The 15828-nt window shown below is 40.8% G+C and overlaps 1 protein-coding gene across 4 annotated transcripts in view; it reads right to left on the reverse strand.

Annotated features, from left to right (window-relative positions):
* Nucleotides 1-15828, reverse strand: part of GLIS1 (GLIS family zinc finger 1) — a 205837-nt gene that overhangs the window by 104029 nt on the left and 85980 nt on the right. For all 4 annotated transcript variants that reach the window (XM_075037621.1, XM_075037619.1, XM_075037620.1 and 1 more), the window contains exons 2-3: nt 9485-9683; nt 2055-3156 (exon numbers count right to left, since the gene is read on the reverse strand). In XM_075037621.1, coding sequence (XP_074893722.1) covers nt 2055-3156; nt 9485-9683 — 1301 coding nt within the window. The remainder of the gene's footprint in view (nt 1-2054; nt 3157-9484; nt 9684-15828) is intronic.

Consider the following 15828-nt stretch of genomic DNA (forward strand, 5'->3'; position numbering starts at 1 on the left):
AGATAAAACAGATATTTATGTACTTACATGCCAAGGCTACATACATGTGCCATGAAGGCTGTCTGCAATATCAGATGAAAAGGTTTTTCCAACCTATTCACAATGTTAAACCTTGAGGTGTTATCAAAAGACAGTTCTTTAATGCAAATGAACATAACTGAAAGTAGGAAATTTTTAGTATTTGCTAAGGTATTACATGATTTAATGTCTCTGGTTTATCCAGTTTCCTGTAGGAATGGGAATGTAACATTAGAAATCTGCTATAAAATACCTGTCAAATATGCATTTTGCAGAAAAAGAAGTTCCTCACCCATGGAGTCCAGTGAATCTTTCAGCATCATAGTAAAGCTAATCAGGGTTTCAGTATTTATTTTAAAAATCACGTTTTAAGTATTTATTTTAAAAAGTGTGAGGTAAAAATGGGAAGAAGACTGATCTCATTCCAGATTATAAAAACACTAAAACCAAAAAGTAGCCTAAAATAAAATCTGTAAGTATGCTTTCACAGCTTGCTTACTTATGTTTTTGTTTGGAAAGAAGCAACTAACTTGCATTATCCTTTGATGATTTATGGCCAAATAAAAGATATGCATAGGAAGTTAAATTTCTTTGTACCTTTTACAAATTGTGATTGAGCTACTTCTGGACATGAGCAAGTCAGTTCTTTCTCTCAGAGGAAAAAGACAGGTAAGTCTTGGAGCGTTTCCATTTTATGTTGGATAACGTGATGGTGTTCTCTAAATATCTGCATTGTTTCCAGTATTATTTTAGGGAATACCCACTGAACAGTGCAGATATTGAGATAGTGTTTTTCATTTATCCAATGGAAGTAAAAAGATAATGACCACTTTTACAGAGAAAATTTTTCTCCATAAAACATTTTAAATACTGTTGTTTTCTTCCTTCTCCCTTGCACAACCATTGCAGGCCAGCAATCTTTTTCTTGAATAAATGAAAAAAAGTGAGCTTTTTATATAAACAATCTTTCCTATTCCTCCATAGAAAGCTACAGCTTGCCATGGAAAAGTTTGTCGTGATCTAACTTCCTTACAAGCATTTTCCATTATATCATTCTCTGATCAAAACAACAGAACAGAGTTGAAAATTCTGCCTATCAGGAACCACAACCTGCCGCCATAACCATTGCCTTTGTTTGTACTTAAATTTGTGTGTGTGTGCGTGTATGTGCATGCGTGCACACGTGTGCGCATGTGGGTGTTACAAATAAGACTTTCCAAATTTCATGGCCCAATTTGGAAGCTTATGTCAAACTTGTTTTGCTTCATCTGTTTCAGTCAGGGTCTTATATCATTGTTGTTTGAAACATGTGGAAAGCTTAATGGAAGTCATTAACTTTTATTTTAGTTTGGCCATATTGTCATCATGGTGGGCAGATGCAGAGATGGTGTTATTCCCAAGATCCTCTTTTTGGAACACTGATGTTGTTTACATCTTCTTGATCAGAAGAGAACAATGGTTTTTACTTATTTTCAAAGCTCTGTTTTGCACACTAAAAAAGCCTCTAACAACCTCTGAAAATAGAATTAAAGATATTCCTTTTATTCTTTTAACTGTTTAAAATCCTTAACAAGGATTTTCTTCTTTTCTTTTCTGAACTACCATTTGAAACTTTTGCACTCACAACTCTATGGGTTATTGTTCGGCTGAAGGAATGAAAAGAATTTCATTAGATGTGTTTTATGTTTCTTGATTAAAAATGTCACCCGAGGCTCAGTGACTTTGTTTTATGTTAAATGACTGCTGCGTGCTTTGATCATCATTTTATTAATGCTTTAATGAATATTAAAAAAAATAAAGCACTGTATTAAAAGTTAAGCTCTCATATAAGGAAACTGAATCCCTTTTCCAAGAACTACAGTGTTTCTTACTCAAACATTTCCTTCTAGATTAAGGTTTTGTCCAATTCCCCTTTAGCCTGCTGCAGACTAAGTTACAGGAAAGCACAACAATTATATTGGAATAAGACTGAAGAGAGAGCAGGAAAAAGAGCAGAGTAGTATGTTTCTATTCAAACAAATATATTCCAGACTTACCATGCACTTGTTTGGTTTTTCTCCAGAATGAACCCTCATATGAATCAGCAGTTTGTAACGAGCATTGAAGGGTTTATATCGGCGGACACAGCCTGCCCAAAAGCAAGTGAAGTCCTCTCCTTTCCTCTGGTCAATGTGAGTCTTTTCTATGTGTCTGACCAGTTCGTCTTGTTGGTCGTAAGTGGCACTGCAGTCAATCCACTGACAGACCTGTTTGCCATTGCTGAGGTCCTGTTCATCCCCGTCGCTGGGCTGAAGGGACTTCGGAGACATAGAGGTGTGTAAGTGAGGCAGTGTCCCTTGAGTCTGGCTTAGCTGCTGGTGCAGATGGTAAGGGGGAGGCAGCCCCTGATGATGTCGAAAAAGATCAGCAGCGGAGGAATAATCGTCAGCTGGTTCTTGTTTTAAGAAACTCACCTTCTGGGTGCTGTGCGAGGTGTTTTGATGAGGAATGCTAGTACCATTCATCATAAGGCTGAGGCTTCCATTCTCCTCGACTTGCTGCATTTGTATCTGCTCACAGTCACCTCTGTCACATTCAGCGGAAATAGGTACAAGACATGCTGGAGGGGAGGGAATACTGCAAGGGTTTCCAGGCTGAGAGCAAGACTGGGGCCGAGAGGATTTTTGAGCACTGTGATGACTGATCTCCACAGGATGAGAGGAAATGCCAGCTGAATTACTTCGCAGTCCATTCACACAGGTGACCAGTGACGTCTGTGATGTGCGGATGATAGCTGTAATATCAATTCCTTCAGCTGAAGACGGCACAACAGAGATACATCTCTTCTTCAGGTTGCTTGTTTGTAGCCTGGCCGAGTGCTGAGGGGTGCCAAGTGACAAAGGACCCAGGGAGGAGCTATGTTCATTATTAAACAAGTAGGATGAAAGTGAATTTGTAAAGCTATTATTCATTAGGTCTATTTCAGGATGCAGACTACCAGAGGCTCTCAGCTCCATCCCCTCCGTAATCCTCCTATGTGTGGAAGCCTCAGACAGAACCTTATAATCACTTGGGCATTCTTGTTTAATGTGCTGAGCCGGGTGACTTCCATTCAGGCATGGAGCAGCAGAATCTACTGAGTCTTGAAACCTGGGTGACCTGTAATACAGTTTTCATTAAGCATCGCTAACTACCCCAGGATTTATCATTTTTGCACAAGACACAACACTTGTTAAGCCCTGGAGAATGGAAGCACTTGCTCTCTGCTGAACGTTGCCTAATGCAGCAATTACACCAAAAAAATCTGCAATGCTTCCTCTACAACCCTTGTAAAGGCAGCATCGTTTTACACGGGATTAATTTTACACACTGGGTTACGCACAGAACAGACAATCTCCCCTCCACTGCTACGGGCAGTTCATCAATCACAATCTAGGTTTTCAATGCATAATAGATCGGGCAAAACAATAGCTAAGAATGAAGTTTGAGAGCCTTGGGCATTTTTGAATTATTCAAATATCGGCATTTTCCTCAGAGCACGCTGGGAAAACGCCTTGGCATTCTTGTTCACACGAATCAAAAAAGGCTAGCTGAGCTTTGCTTACATGTCAGAGAGATGCTTTCCTTCGCTAAATTAGAAAAGGAGCAAGATCAGTGGGGAAAAAGGAATACAAAGAAAGAACGGCTCGCTTTCAACCAGTGGTCTGGAGTTGAGAGATCAGCTGAGTATTTACTTCTAAGAGGTATACAAAAGATAACTAGGAAAAGTTCACAACCAGTAGATTTAAACTGGCGATCTATGTATTCCCATTTCCATTTTTTCCACTAAAGTCTACATGGGTCTTAAAATCAAAAGAAGATTGTTCTGCAGAAGTGATAATCTTTTTTTGATGTGTGCTGAATTCAATCACTCAGGAAGCAGAACCTTGAGGAACACCCCACAGACATTTCAGAAAAACACTGCATTTAGGAAATGTTTCCTCCTAATATTTTCTTCCAAGCAGTTAGCGATTGGTTTATGCCTTAAAATAAAACATTTTATCTCAGCCATAAACATTTACTGTGGATGACCCAACTGTGTGTTTTTTCTTAGGACCAGAGGGTGTTCCACACATATCCCTAAAGGATGGGAGAGTTTAACCTACGGCTTCCTCATGCAGCGATGTGCCAGATCGAGAAGAGGAAACAGTATATCTGTGTGCAGAAAAGCTGTACCTGAACTAATAAACCCTCCAGAGAGGTGCTCCATGGCTCTTACACACTGACATGTTCCACTTAAATTAATTTTATGCTTTTTTGATGCTAGCACCACAAAAGCTGAAAAAAACCTGGGCACTTGGCAACTTGTGTGTGACACCACAGCTAAGACAAATCTGACACATTTTAAAGCATGAAACACATATGCATAAGGTATTTTGGACATATACATACATTAAACTGCAAAGCTACTGAATAAACTGCACTTATTTTATGACTTAGATGATTTTATCATTATAATTTCCATTAATCCACCACTAACATTGAGACAGGAAGCTGGGACGACTTCTAACACTTCCTTGGTAACAGCTCTCAAAGAACTACCAATTACAAAAACCAAAACAACAACAAAAATCTTCAAAAATACTTCCTTCCCATGAAATTAAGGTTGTCAAAAAATTACACCTGTCTAAGGCACACAACTGTCAACACTGCATTGACTAGTGACAGGTTTCTAAGCTCCAACAGTCTGCAGCCAGTAGGGCTTGATATAAAAAAACCCTTTAAGGTCATGAGAGAAGTGAAATTCACCACCATTCATTGCTACAGAACAATCAGATCTTGCATTTGCCACGAGAAGTTTAAAAAGACTACATTAAAAATTTTAGAGGCTTCCATAATCCATTAGTTATAATTTCTCCCTTCAGGTTTCCACAGTTGGTCTCAGGGTAAACTTAAAGCACCTGGTTTTGCAGATGGTAAATTAAAAAAAAAAAAACAAACAAAAACCAACAAACCCAACAGTATTCATACATTATTTTTTAACATTTACAGATCCATACGTCTGTAAAATATGTGGCAAAAGCATACATAAAAACCTTTTATTGCACATATTTGGGAAACCCTGCCCTGCTTGCTTGTAGCTTCATTGCTCAATAGAAAGTGTGCTGTTTTACACTCATTCTGAGAAAGGTTTTACAGCATACCATGCCAGGCACAATATTTCCTATTACTTATTTTCTTCTATACAAGAACTCTTCTAAATAATTCAGTTTCTGTCGTAGTTCAGTGGTCCCAAAGCCTGAGGCTAAAGTAAACACAACACATTTCTTACATCATATAAAGCTAACCCAAGCCTCACATTTCAGCCTGTGATAATTGGTGTCATATTATTAAGCTTTATGTAAAGCTGCCATCTTGCCAGAAATCCATGTGAGGAGTTCAAGCTGGAGTCAGTGGAGAGTACCTGCAGGATGGATACAAACATCCCTGTCCTGAGAAACATCAGGTTCCCAAAACTCCCAGCAACATCGATCTGCATTTCCAACACACGATCTTACTCAGTCAGGATTGTACTGCTGTGATGCTGCAGTGCAGAATATGAGACACACAAAAGAGGGGAATTTTGAACTAAAAGGCAAGCTGGAATACCTTATTTCAAAAGCAAATGACATGAAGGCTCTGAATTCATGCTTCCCGTTGCCACAGCCATGTCTTATCCATGCTCTGCCTACATAATGATAAGCACAGGCTGCTTGTGCAGATCAGAAGCAAGTCTTTCCTGGGAGCTACAATTTCCTCTGTAGCACTATATGTTTAAATACGTTATATATACCCTGTGTTAGTTAACTCTGTTGGGAGAATCTGGCATTCTTTCAATTTCCCGATGTTTGAGTGTTGGGGTACTTCGTCTCAAGGTTGCATTAATGCAAACTTTCTGTACTCCTGGCAGAATTTTGCCATCACTGTTCTAGGGAAAGCCCTGCTCATTCCTCCCAGTCCTGGGAGGTGAGAGGAGAAGGGGCACAGAAACAAAACTGATATGAGAGAGACAAGGTGTCTGGCATCCAGCTTGCTGGGTGGCTCCTCTTATACCCATTGACTATGTGCTCCTGTAATGGCATCTTGCTGTTACAGCCAGGGATCAGATTCCAGGCCTGGTACATGCAGGCAGTGCTAGCTGTAAGGATTTCATAATCTCTGGACAGCAGCAAAATATAAATGCATATGAAACAAACAGCCAAGAGGAGAGTGAGAGGGACAAAGGATAGCAGGACAGTGTAAAGAGCACTGTGTGGATACACGGATCAGCATGAGCAGCTCTGGGGGGCTTCCACATGAACAACCCTGGAAGGAAGTGGGGTCAGCAGGAGACTATATCCCACAAACCTCTCTTCACAGGGAGCATCCATGCACCCAGGATGGACAGTCTGAGGCAAGAGAATTGCTGCTTAAGCACATGAAAGCTGAGTGTAAGGCCTTTGAAGAGTAACAGCAGCCTCTCAGAGGATACTAAGGCAGTGTTTCCAAAGAGACTCCCTTACGTGGTAATTGGAGCCAGAGCACAAGGCCAGTAGCACCATGCCAGAAGTACTGCAGTTCCGAACTACTCTCAAAGGAAAAGACGACTCTATCTGTAATCGCCAGATTATTTACAAAACAAGCATGCCTTCAATTGCCACTGTAAATGTGCAATCAGTGATAACTGACAGTTTTAAGAAGCTGGAGGGGATTGTTCTGCTGCACATCCATGGACCCTCTGCAACACTATCTGACTGCTCTGGTGTCTTCCCTGGGTTTTATATGCTGAGCACTGAGCACAGTGTGGGCGGGTTTGCTGTGTCTGATAATGGATTATTTGACAAAAGGCCAACATTAGCTGTGTGCTGACTACAGTTGTGGTAAAGAAGGTATTAGGACTTTTCCAGTCCCACACACATTGCATTCACAGATAGCATGTCACAGCAATTATGCTGCACAACTTAAAAGCTATTAACTGAGTGGGGAAAAGGGGCCAGGAAGAAGAGGGATCGTGATTCTTGGATTAAGGCAGTCATCCCTACGATACAGTTTCCGAGAGGAAGTGATTCGGGGAGAAGCTGAAGGGGATAACAAGTTTCAGTGCACTGAGGGTAAAAAGCACAAAGCCAATCATAACCCCAAATCCTGAGGGAGATTTTGGATTGCGAGGGGAGGTACTCTCTGGTTTGTTTGGGTTTTCCTTGGACATTGCATATCCTAGAAATGCAAAATTGTTCAAAGCTCAACTCAGAGAGATTGTTTTAATTTGTATCTCCCTTTATTTCTGTGCAGGTCACTAGAGCTGGACAGAACAACCAGAGTTTGCCCAACTTCTGTGTGCTCAGATATCTGTTCATTCCAGTCCTATTTCTCCATCTATTTTGATTCCTCTCATCTAATGAAGGCTGAAATCTGGGGAGGCACAGAGCACCCTTGGCTCCCACTGACTTCACTGAAACCTGATGGGCATTCACCCCCACCTCAGTTATGTTCTCCTGTTTTCAGATCTGCAAGGAAAGACCATGTTTTCTATTACTTGCTTTCAAGAACCTTTAGCATCACAAACACCATGAACAGAAATCGTTCCAACTGCTGTCCACCTTCTCTCACATGCCAAGGTTTTGGCTCTGTACTGTGTGTCTTGCAAGTAGCACGGTGATAAAATTAGACAATGTGTCTCTGAGGTCCACAGAGCAGAGCTGGGCATTGGCTTTACCTTGCAAGGCCCATGCAGGCAAAAGCAGTATTAGCCAGGTGGACATACAAGCAGAGCATGACCAGTGGGATACAAACAACCCATAAATGAATGGAAGGGTCCTTCAGGATATTCTCCAAACATTTCCAGACTGTTGCTTAGAAGCAGCAGAGCCTCAAGGCTTTAGACCATGCTACAAAGCAAGGGGAGGGCATCAGGCCTATTACCTGCTACTTTCTCATGTTATGCAGCAGACAATCCTTTATGTTGTTCTGGGAATCCTCTTCCACATGGGGGCTGGAAGGGGTTCATATTTCTGAGGGTGGGTACTGTGATCCCTGGTATGCAGGTATCTGTCATTTCCTCATTATAGATTTTACAAAAAGTTTCAAAAAGATCTAAGCAGAGTACTCTCTTCCTCCTTTTGTTTGCTCCTGCCCTAATTATCTTTGTTTCATAATTGTCCTCATTGACAGAATAAAAAAAGGTTGATAACTGCCGGTCCCACATTGAGCCATAAAGAAGCTAGCAGGGAACTGACTTACATCCCGCTGCAACAGCATCTACAAATCTTTGTAGTGATAGCAGAATATTTTGTTATGTGGCATGGATATTATTTGTCCTTTTCAAACAAACAAACAAACAAACAAACAAAAAGCTCTTTCCACTTGCTTGCCATATTGCTGTGCCTCCTCCTCCTGAAAACACAGATGTTCTTACCCCACCAGTAAATGGAAAAGGGGAAACGACATAAGTATGTATAATAAAATCAGAAACAGTCAGATTTCCAAGACCAAGCTATAGGTCATATTTCCTCTTGCTGTGACTATGGAAATTTGGGCTTGATAGTTCCATGCACAGAGTGCCAGTTATTCCAAGTATCTAAGATAAAGGCTGCAACTTTATTGAGGTTTTTCTTTTCTACAGCTCTTCAAAAAGGTCAAGATTATTCCATATAATATCCCCTGCCAAAAAGCAGTGTAATTAAAATAGATGGACAGATTTTAATTTGTAGCAGGCTTCTATTCACAATGGATGTCTGTTTAGGGTACTTGTTTAAAATCTGGTAATGTTAAATTTGTAACAACAACAAAAAAATAATGGAGTTCTGTGTTTTCATATAATTAATTTATAGCAAATGTTTAAATAGAGATTCTGTTCATAGCATATCCAACTACAGTGTATATATCAAAACCAGAGACCAAATTTTCACATTACAGCCTTAAAAGCAAATACCAAGGATGTGGCTGTATGGGAACATTGAAAATACTTCATTAAAGGAAATGCTGTAGAAATAAAAGTGGCATTGGCTTCCTGTAGGTTTGATGGTGGCATGCCAAATTGCCATATGGGAGGCACTGGTTTGGGAGTAAGTATCATCCCTGCCTTCCAGGCTGCCATTTGGAAACAACATGGCATTAGGGTGCAGGGTAAAGGTATAGAGGCAAGTCTGACCCTACTTAGGACCCTAGCAAAAACTGTCATTGACTTTTGAGCATGCTGGAAGAGACCCCACAGAGAAGCTGTATTTAAACTTCAATTCAGGGGCCTGCGGCTACATATACAGTGACTGCTCCTGGCATTGCCTTGGACAGCTGTCGGTGCACACGTGCGTGTCCCTGCAGTGCAAACCTGCAAATGAGCAGTGCGGTTAAATCAGCATCCAAAGGGCTTCCAAAATGAAGTAAAAGCCAAAAATACTCTTCCAAATGCAGCACCCACAGATGCTACTGGGAAATAGTTCCAGCTCCATAAGAGCAAAGTATATCAACCGATAAAACTTGCAAGTAATACCTTATATCCGAGTGTGTCAAGTTCAGCTGACCAACATGAAGCAGCCTCTCACAGGACAGTGGGTGGTCTCGCATAAGTGAATTTCCTGTGTGGATGAACAGACCTTGTCTGCAGACAGGTACTGAGCTACTTGTCACCTCCATGTCCATCATGTTCTTCTTCTCAGAGATCAAATTACAATGACTGTAGCCACCGTTCACTGTCAAAAAAAAACACACCAAAAACATAAGCCTTTGACTAAGAACCCTCTACACTGACTACTACTTTGTATACTCATTTTGGATCTCCTTGCAAAATTCTTGTAAATTACATGGCAGTGGAAATGAAAGGTTTCACAAGGAAGCAAAAATTAATTGCAAAGAAATTTGGATCTGTGAACTATGGTTGTTTATTTCTCATTTTAAGTTTTGTGGCTATTTTACACTTCATAATCTAACTCAAAAAAACTTAGTCTGATAGTTTCCTTTCTGCGTATTTTTATGGTATAGTCTTGCCTGTGTTAGATTTTGGAGAGGCATGTTTCAGAGTCCCTTTATTTTCAGGGAGAGGAGCTCTCCGAAAACAGTGACGTAAGTCAAGTTTTCCTTTGCAGACAATTATCTCTCTGATTATGACTTTAGATGGGCATGTTTCTACTTTACTGTCAGGTCAACAGTGTGAAAAAATGTAACTAATTTTGTTTCAATGTATACATTTAACTGTATTTTCCAAGTAAGCTATTATTATAAATGCTAATGCTAATAGTAATATATTATGCTTTGGTGAATACAACATTTTAGCAGACTTGGAAAAAACAGGCTAGAGCTATAGCAGTATTCTTCAGAAATACATATATAACCACAAATGATAATCTAGCTAAAAAGAGAGGACAAAGGGAGAATTGAGAATTTAGATTGCATTGGTCAAATGCTAGCAATTCCATTTAATCTAAAGCGTATTAGTTGGGTTCTTTACCTCTACTGAACCAGTCAAATGCTCATAGATAAGCATGTATAAAAGTATTTGTAAGAAATTTAGCCTTCAGAAAGCTGAGAAAGTCACAATAGCCATTTACCATCATTTTCACTATTGTATATGAATCATGCTTTTAAAATACTAGATCTCCCTGTAATCTGTTTTTTTCATGGAGACAAAATGTAATGGTGTCAGATACTAATGGCAAGCATATTTCTGTAGTTTTCATACAGAGCCCAGAAAGTAACTCCTTCACCTTTGTACCCAACGCTCATGGTGATGGGTACTATAGAGCTAGACTGCATTGTAGTTAGTCCATTCTCTATGGAGGCACCGAGTGTTGTTGCACATCAAGGAAGAAAACAAATTCTGCAAGGTGACAGAAAAGATAAAGCCTGTGCTCAGTTTCATGCAAATCACTGATTCTCACAAGCATCAAGGTTTGTCCTTTCCTAAGGTGTTACAAGGCACTATCATCTCACCATAGTTTTGCTGTCTCTGAGTTTTATGCAAACAATGCCTACATTGTTCAGCCATCTCCAAATGGGTGTCTAAGATGGGCTCATGCAACTTCAGGACATGCTTTCCTCTTCCCTTTGACTACAGAAGGTACCTAAACAAGTATCTTAAACTGAGCACCTGACTTTCAGACAGCTGCAGTCGAGTGAATTGAATCCCTCTGAGCAGCCATAGGACTTACAAACGCCCTCATCACAAATACGCTACTTTATACTGCTCTCAGGTCTGGTCCGTCTTCTACTGAAGCCCACATTGGACCTGCCATTGACAGCCCAACTTCTACCATTTCAACACCATAATTTGTGTATATTATCCAGAGCAGGTATATATTGATATAGAATCATAGAATGGTTTGGAATTGGCCTTTCTCCATCTTTCTTATAAGCCCCCTTTGCATATTGAAAGGCTACAATAAGGTCTCCCCAGAGCCTTCTCTTCTCCAGGCTGAACAACTGCAATTCTCTCAGCCTTTCTTCATAGGATAGGTGTTCCAGCCCTCTGACTATTTTCATGGCCCTCCTATGGACCTGCTCTAATAGGTCCAAGTCCTTCTTGTACTGGGGGCCCCAGAGCCGGATGCAACTCCAGGTGGGGTCTCACAAGTGTGGAGTAGAAGGGGAGAATCACCTCCCTTGACCTGCCAGCCACACTTCTTTTGATGCAACCCAGGATGCAATTGGCTTTCTGGGCTGCAAGCACACATTGCTGGCTCTTAATCAGTTTTTCATCCTCTAATATCCCCAAGTCCTCCACAGGGCTGCTCTCAATCCACTCATAGCCCAGTCTGTATTTGCACTTGGGATTGCCCTGACCCATGTGCAGGACCTTGCACTTGGCCTTGTTGAACTGCACGATGCTCGCATGGGCCCACCTCTCCAGCCCGTCAAGGTCCCCCTGGATGGCATCCCTTCCCTCCAGTGTGTTGGCCGCAGCACACAGCTTGGTGTCGTTGGCAAACTTGCTGAGGGTGCACTCAATCACACTGTCCATGTCGCTGACAAAGATGTTGAATGGCACTGGTCCCAATACCGACCCCCGAGGAACACTATTTGTCACTGGTCTCCACTCAGGTATCGAGCTGTTGATCACAGCTCTTTGACTGCAACCATCCAGCCAATTCCTTATGTACCAAGTGGCCCATCTGTCAAATCCATGTCTCTCCAATTTAGAGACAAGGATGTCGTGCGGGACAGTGTGAAATGCTTTGCACAAGTTCAGGTAGAGGATGTCCATTGCTCTTCCCTAATCCACCAGTGCTGTAACCCTGTTGTAGAAGACCACCAAATTTGTAAGGCACGAGCTGCCCTTAGTGAAGCTGTGTTGGCTGCCACCAATCACCTCCTTATTTTCTATGTGCCCTAGCATAGCTTCCAGGAGGATCCGCTCCATGATTTTGCCAGGCACAGGGGTGAGACTGACTGGCCTGTAGTTCCCCAGGTCTTCCTTTTTTCCCTTTTTAAAAATGGGGGTTATGCTTCCCCTTCTCCAGTCAGTGGGAACTTCACTGGACTGCCATGACTTCTCAAATATGATGGATTGTGGCTTAGCCACTTCATCTGCCAGTTTCCTCAGGACCTATGGATGCATTTCATCAGGTCCCATGGACTTGTGCACCTTCAGGCTCCTTACATGGTCTCGAACCTCATCTTCTCCTATGGTAGGCGGTTCTTCATTCTCGCAGTCCCTGCCTTTGCCTTCTGCAACTTGGGCAGCATGGCTGGAGCACTTGCCAGTGAAGACTGAGGCAAAAAATTCGTTGAGTACCTCAGCCTTCTCCATATCCCAAGTAACCAAGTCTCCCGTTTCCTTCCAGAGAGGGCCCACATAGGTAGAATATTACATAACTAAGCAGATATCACAGTATCTAGTTAATGATATTTTCATGATACAAAGGTAAGTAAAATTGTACTCATGAAGTTTTGCAATTGCTGCAGTTTTGTTACACTGTTTATGAAGTTCCAGTCAGAGACTGTGCTTATTTTAGTCAGTTACTGCTTCAGCACAGCTCCTCAGAGCAAACATACCCTTAACATACATGAACCCCCAATTTCCTCTTATAGACAGCTGCTAATCCTATAGCAAATGAAAGGCAAGTGGGAGAGCCTGAGCTGCTGTGGTCCTCTATAATTACAGTCAATGAATGCTTTGAAAGCGATGAGAATCACGTTCAGGGTTTTGGTGAGTATAATTGAGAAGAAACAGGTGACTGGGGAAAGCAGAAAAAGTCTCTGGTAACTGGAGAATTTGTGAAATGGATCACAGCACAAAAGTCCATTCTCCTCCACTGGCTGGGCTCCACAGCCTCCCCATCATGCTCCACGGCACCATTGTAACAGGGAAGACCATGGCAGATGAAGACGTAGTCCAGGCAAGCATCCAGACCCATAGAAAAGAGTGGGTACATGTGACACCCGAATTACAAGTCTCATGAGGCATTATTGTGACATTTCCAGAATAGAATTCCCTGTTTCCAGTGAAAAGTTTTCAGTGTTTGGCTGATACACTACATTTCTTGACCATTTATTTATTTGATTTTTATTTTTTTAAGAAGTCAGAATCTTTAAAATTGGAAAAACAATACCGACTTTTCCCTACCAAGCTCCATCACAATACCAAGGCATGTGATAAGTCTTAGGAAGTGTAGGCCAGCATTATTTTATATAAACAAAAAGCCCACATAAGATTTTTAGGAATAATACATGAGATTTTAAAGAGAAACCAATTTGTATTTAAACTACACAAAAAGGGCCATTAGCTTCTTCGTGGTAATAAATACATATCTTCGTGGTAATTAATACATACATTCTATTTATTTCAGATCTATATTCAGAGACCTGAATTCACTGACACTCTGATTGTACTGAATAACTCTGGAGATACTAAGAAGCTTTACAGAAATGTAGCATCTTTTGGCCTGCATGGGGCAGTCAGTTGTATTTGGTGGGTTTGGACCTAAGCATTTAAGAAGATCACTTTGGATGCCTTTCAGCTTGTAGTGGGTGTTTGTGACCATTAGCTCTGCCCTGCTTGTAATCATGAAATAAATTATCATTATATCCTCTGGAGTCCACACCTCTGTCAGGCTTTATTCCACTCCTATTCTGGCTTTATCCCACCATAATTCAATTCATTTCAGGGGTACCTTAGCAAGACCGTACAATCAGACTTATGTTGTTAATTTGCCTACGTGAATCACATTTAAATGGTATCTAAATACACTGTTGAACACTGGTGAAATAAGTTCTATACATTTTAAAGGCCACACCACCAAGAGAAGTCGGTAAATTAGTCATACCTACAATACCCAATTCACAGTTCCTCACTTTTTCCATCAGCAATGTTACCTGGAGTACATTCAAGATGTATCTTCCCTCCAAAATACTGTGGATTCTTTTAAAATGTTCTGGCTTTATACCGGACTGGTAATAAAAACACTTTCTTTCTTTCATTCCCCAAATGATACAAGTCTGAAATTCATTAGGGCTAAATATGCATTTTATCAATTTTATCATATTATCAAAACACAGAAACTTGAAGCTTCTACTCAAAGTTCAGCAAGACCAACTGTAGCATACACTGATACCTATTTGTATGAAGATGGAGATTTCCTACAATAACATGAACATTATCCCTGAGCTGTCAAAAATTATTATCTTCTCTTGTAGCTGTCAAATCAGAAAATACCTTTTCTCCCTGCAAAGGAAAAGAACACTCACACTAAATCCATGAAATTATGCGTGTTTCAGCCAGTCCACCGTACATTTGCCTTCACAAGGTACCTTACAGATTTATTAACAAGAGCTAAAAACTTCTTGCGCGACAGTGTCTTGAGTGAAGTCACACTTGCATCAAAGCCCTCTGAAATATGCCCACCACATGGGAGTTGGAACAATGACAGACAAGGAACAACACCAGCGCCTCACTTTTTTTTTTTCCCCTTCAGCAACTAAAACAAGAACTGAGAGATTCAGACAACCACAGTCTATGTTCAACTGTTCAAGCACATGCGAAAGCAAATTCATTGTCTCTGAAAAAAAAGGAAAAAAAGTCTGTTTTACACCAGTGTAACTGAGAACAGAATCTGGCCCTTTGACAACTGGCTGTTTTATACAATATTAATATCACTGGCTGGCAAACACAAGATTTAAGCATTTTCCATGTCTGGAACTAGATCTCCTCTTTCACTGGTATCGAGGGGCCTTTAACCTACATACTGTAACTCACCAATAACAGATGAAAAGAGCACATACTCCCTGCCTTATACCAGAGGGTTCACCCTGCTTTCAGTAGAACCATAGCTATTTCATAAATCCATATAAAAAACTAATCCTAATTTACAGAGAGTAAATCTAATAAAAGCAGAATGGTTTCCAGAAGGATCTCATGGAAGTGGAATCCATCAAGGTAACTTCTGTCTTTCTCTCTTTTTCTGTCCTACAGTTTTGATTTACATCTTTACATTTAAATGCTCATGAAGGGAATGGAAGAGGTTGATACAGTAGTGTGCAAAGGCTGCAATCAGGCAATTCCTTCCATATGAGTAATCAAGTTAGTTCAATTTTGGATATCTCGCTTCTTTCATTCTGGGGTAACTGACTTTGGGGGATTTTTTTCTTGATTTATGCCAGATTAAGTCATGTGAGAATTGGTCCCATTGATTGTGATGGGGCTACACACCTGAGGAAGGACAGCTCACACTGGTCAGAATCTGCAGAGTCAGTCCTACATTTCTTGCTAGGGGTAAATTCTTCTAGAAGAAAACAGAACCCCTCCTCACACAAAGGGAAACCTGTCTGTGTAACAACGAGATCAACATTTAAAACAACCCTACTAAAGGGCAATAGCTCTCTTTCTTCCCTGGGGAACATCTT

Source organism: Buteo buteo, chromosome 10 (assembly GCF_964188355.1).
Source record: "Buteo buteo chromosome 10, bButBut1.hap1.1, whole genome shotgun sequence".
Lineage (NCBI taxonomy): Eukaryota > Metazoa > Chordata > Aves > Accipitriformes > Accipitridae > Buteo > Buteo buteo.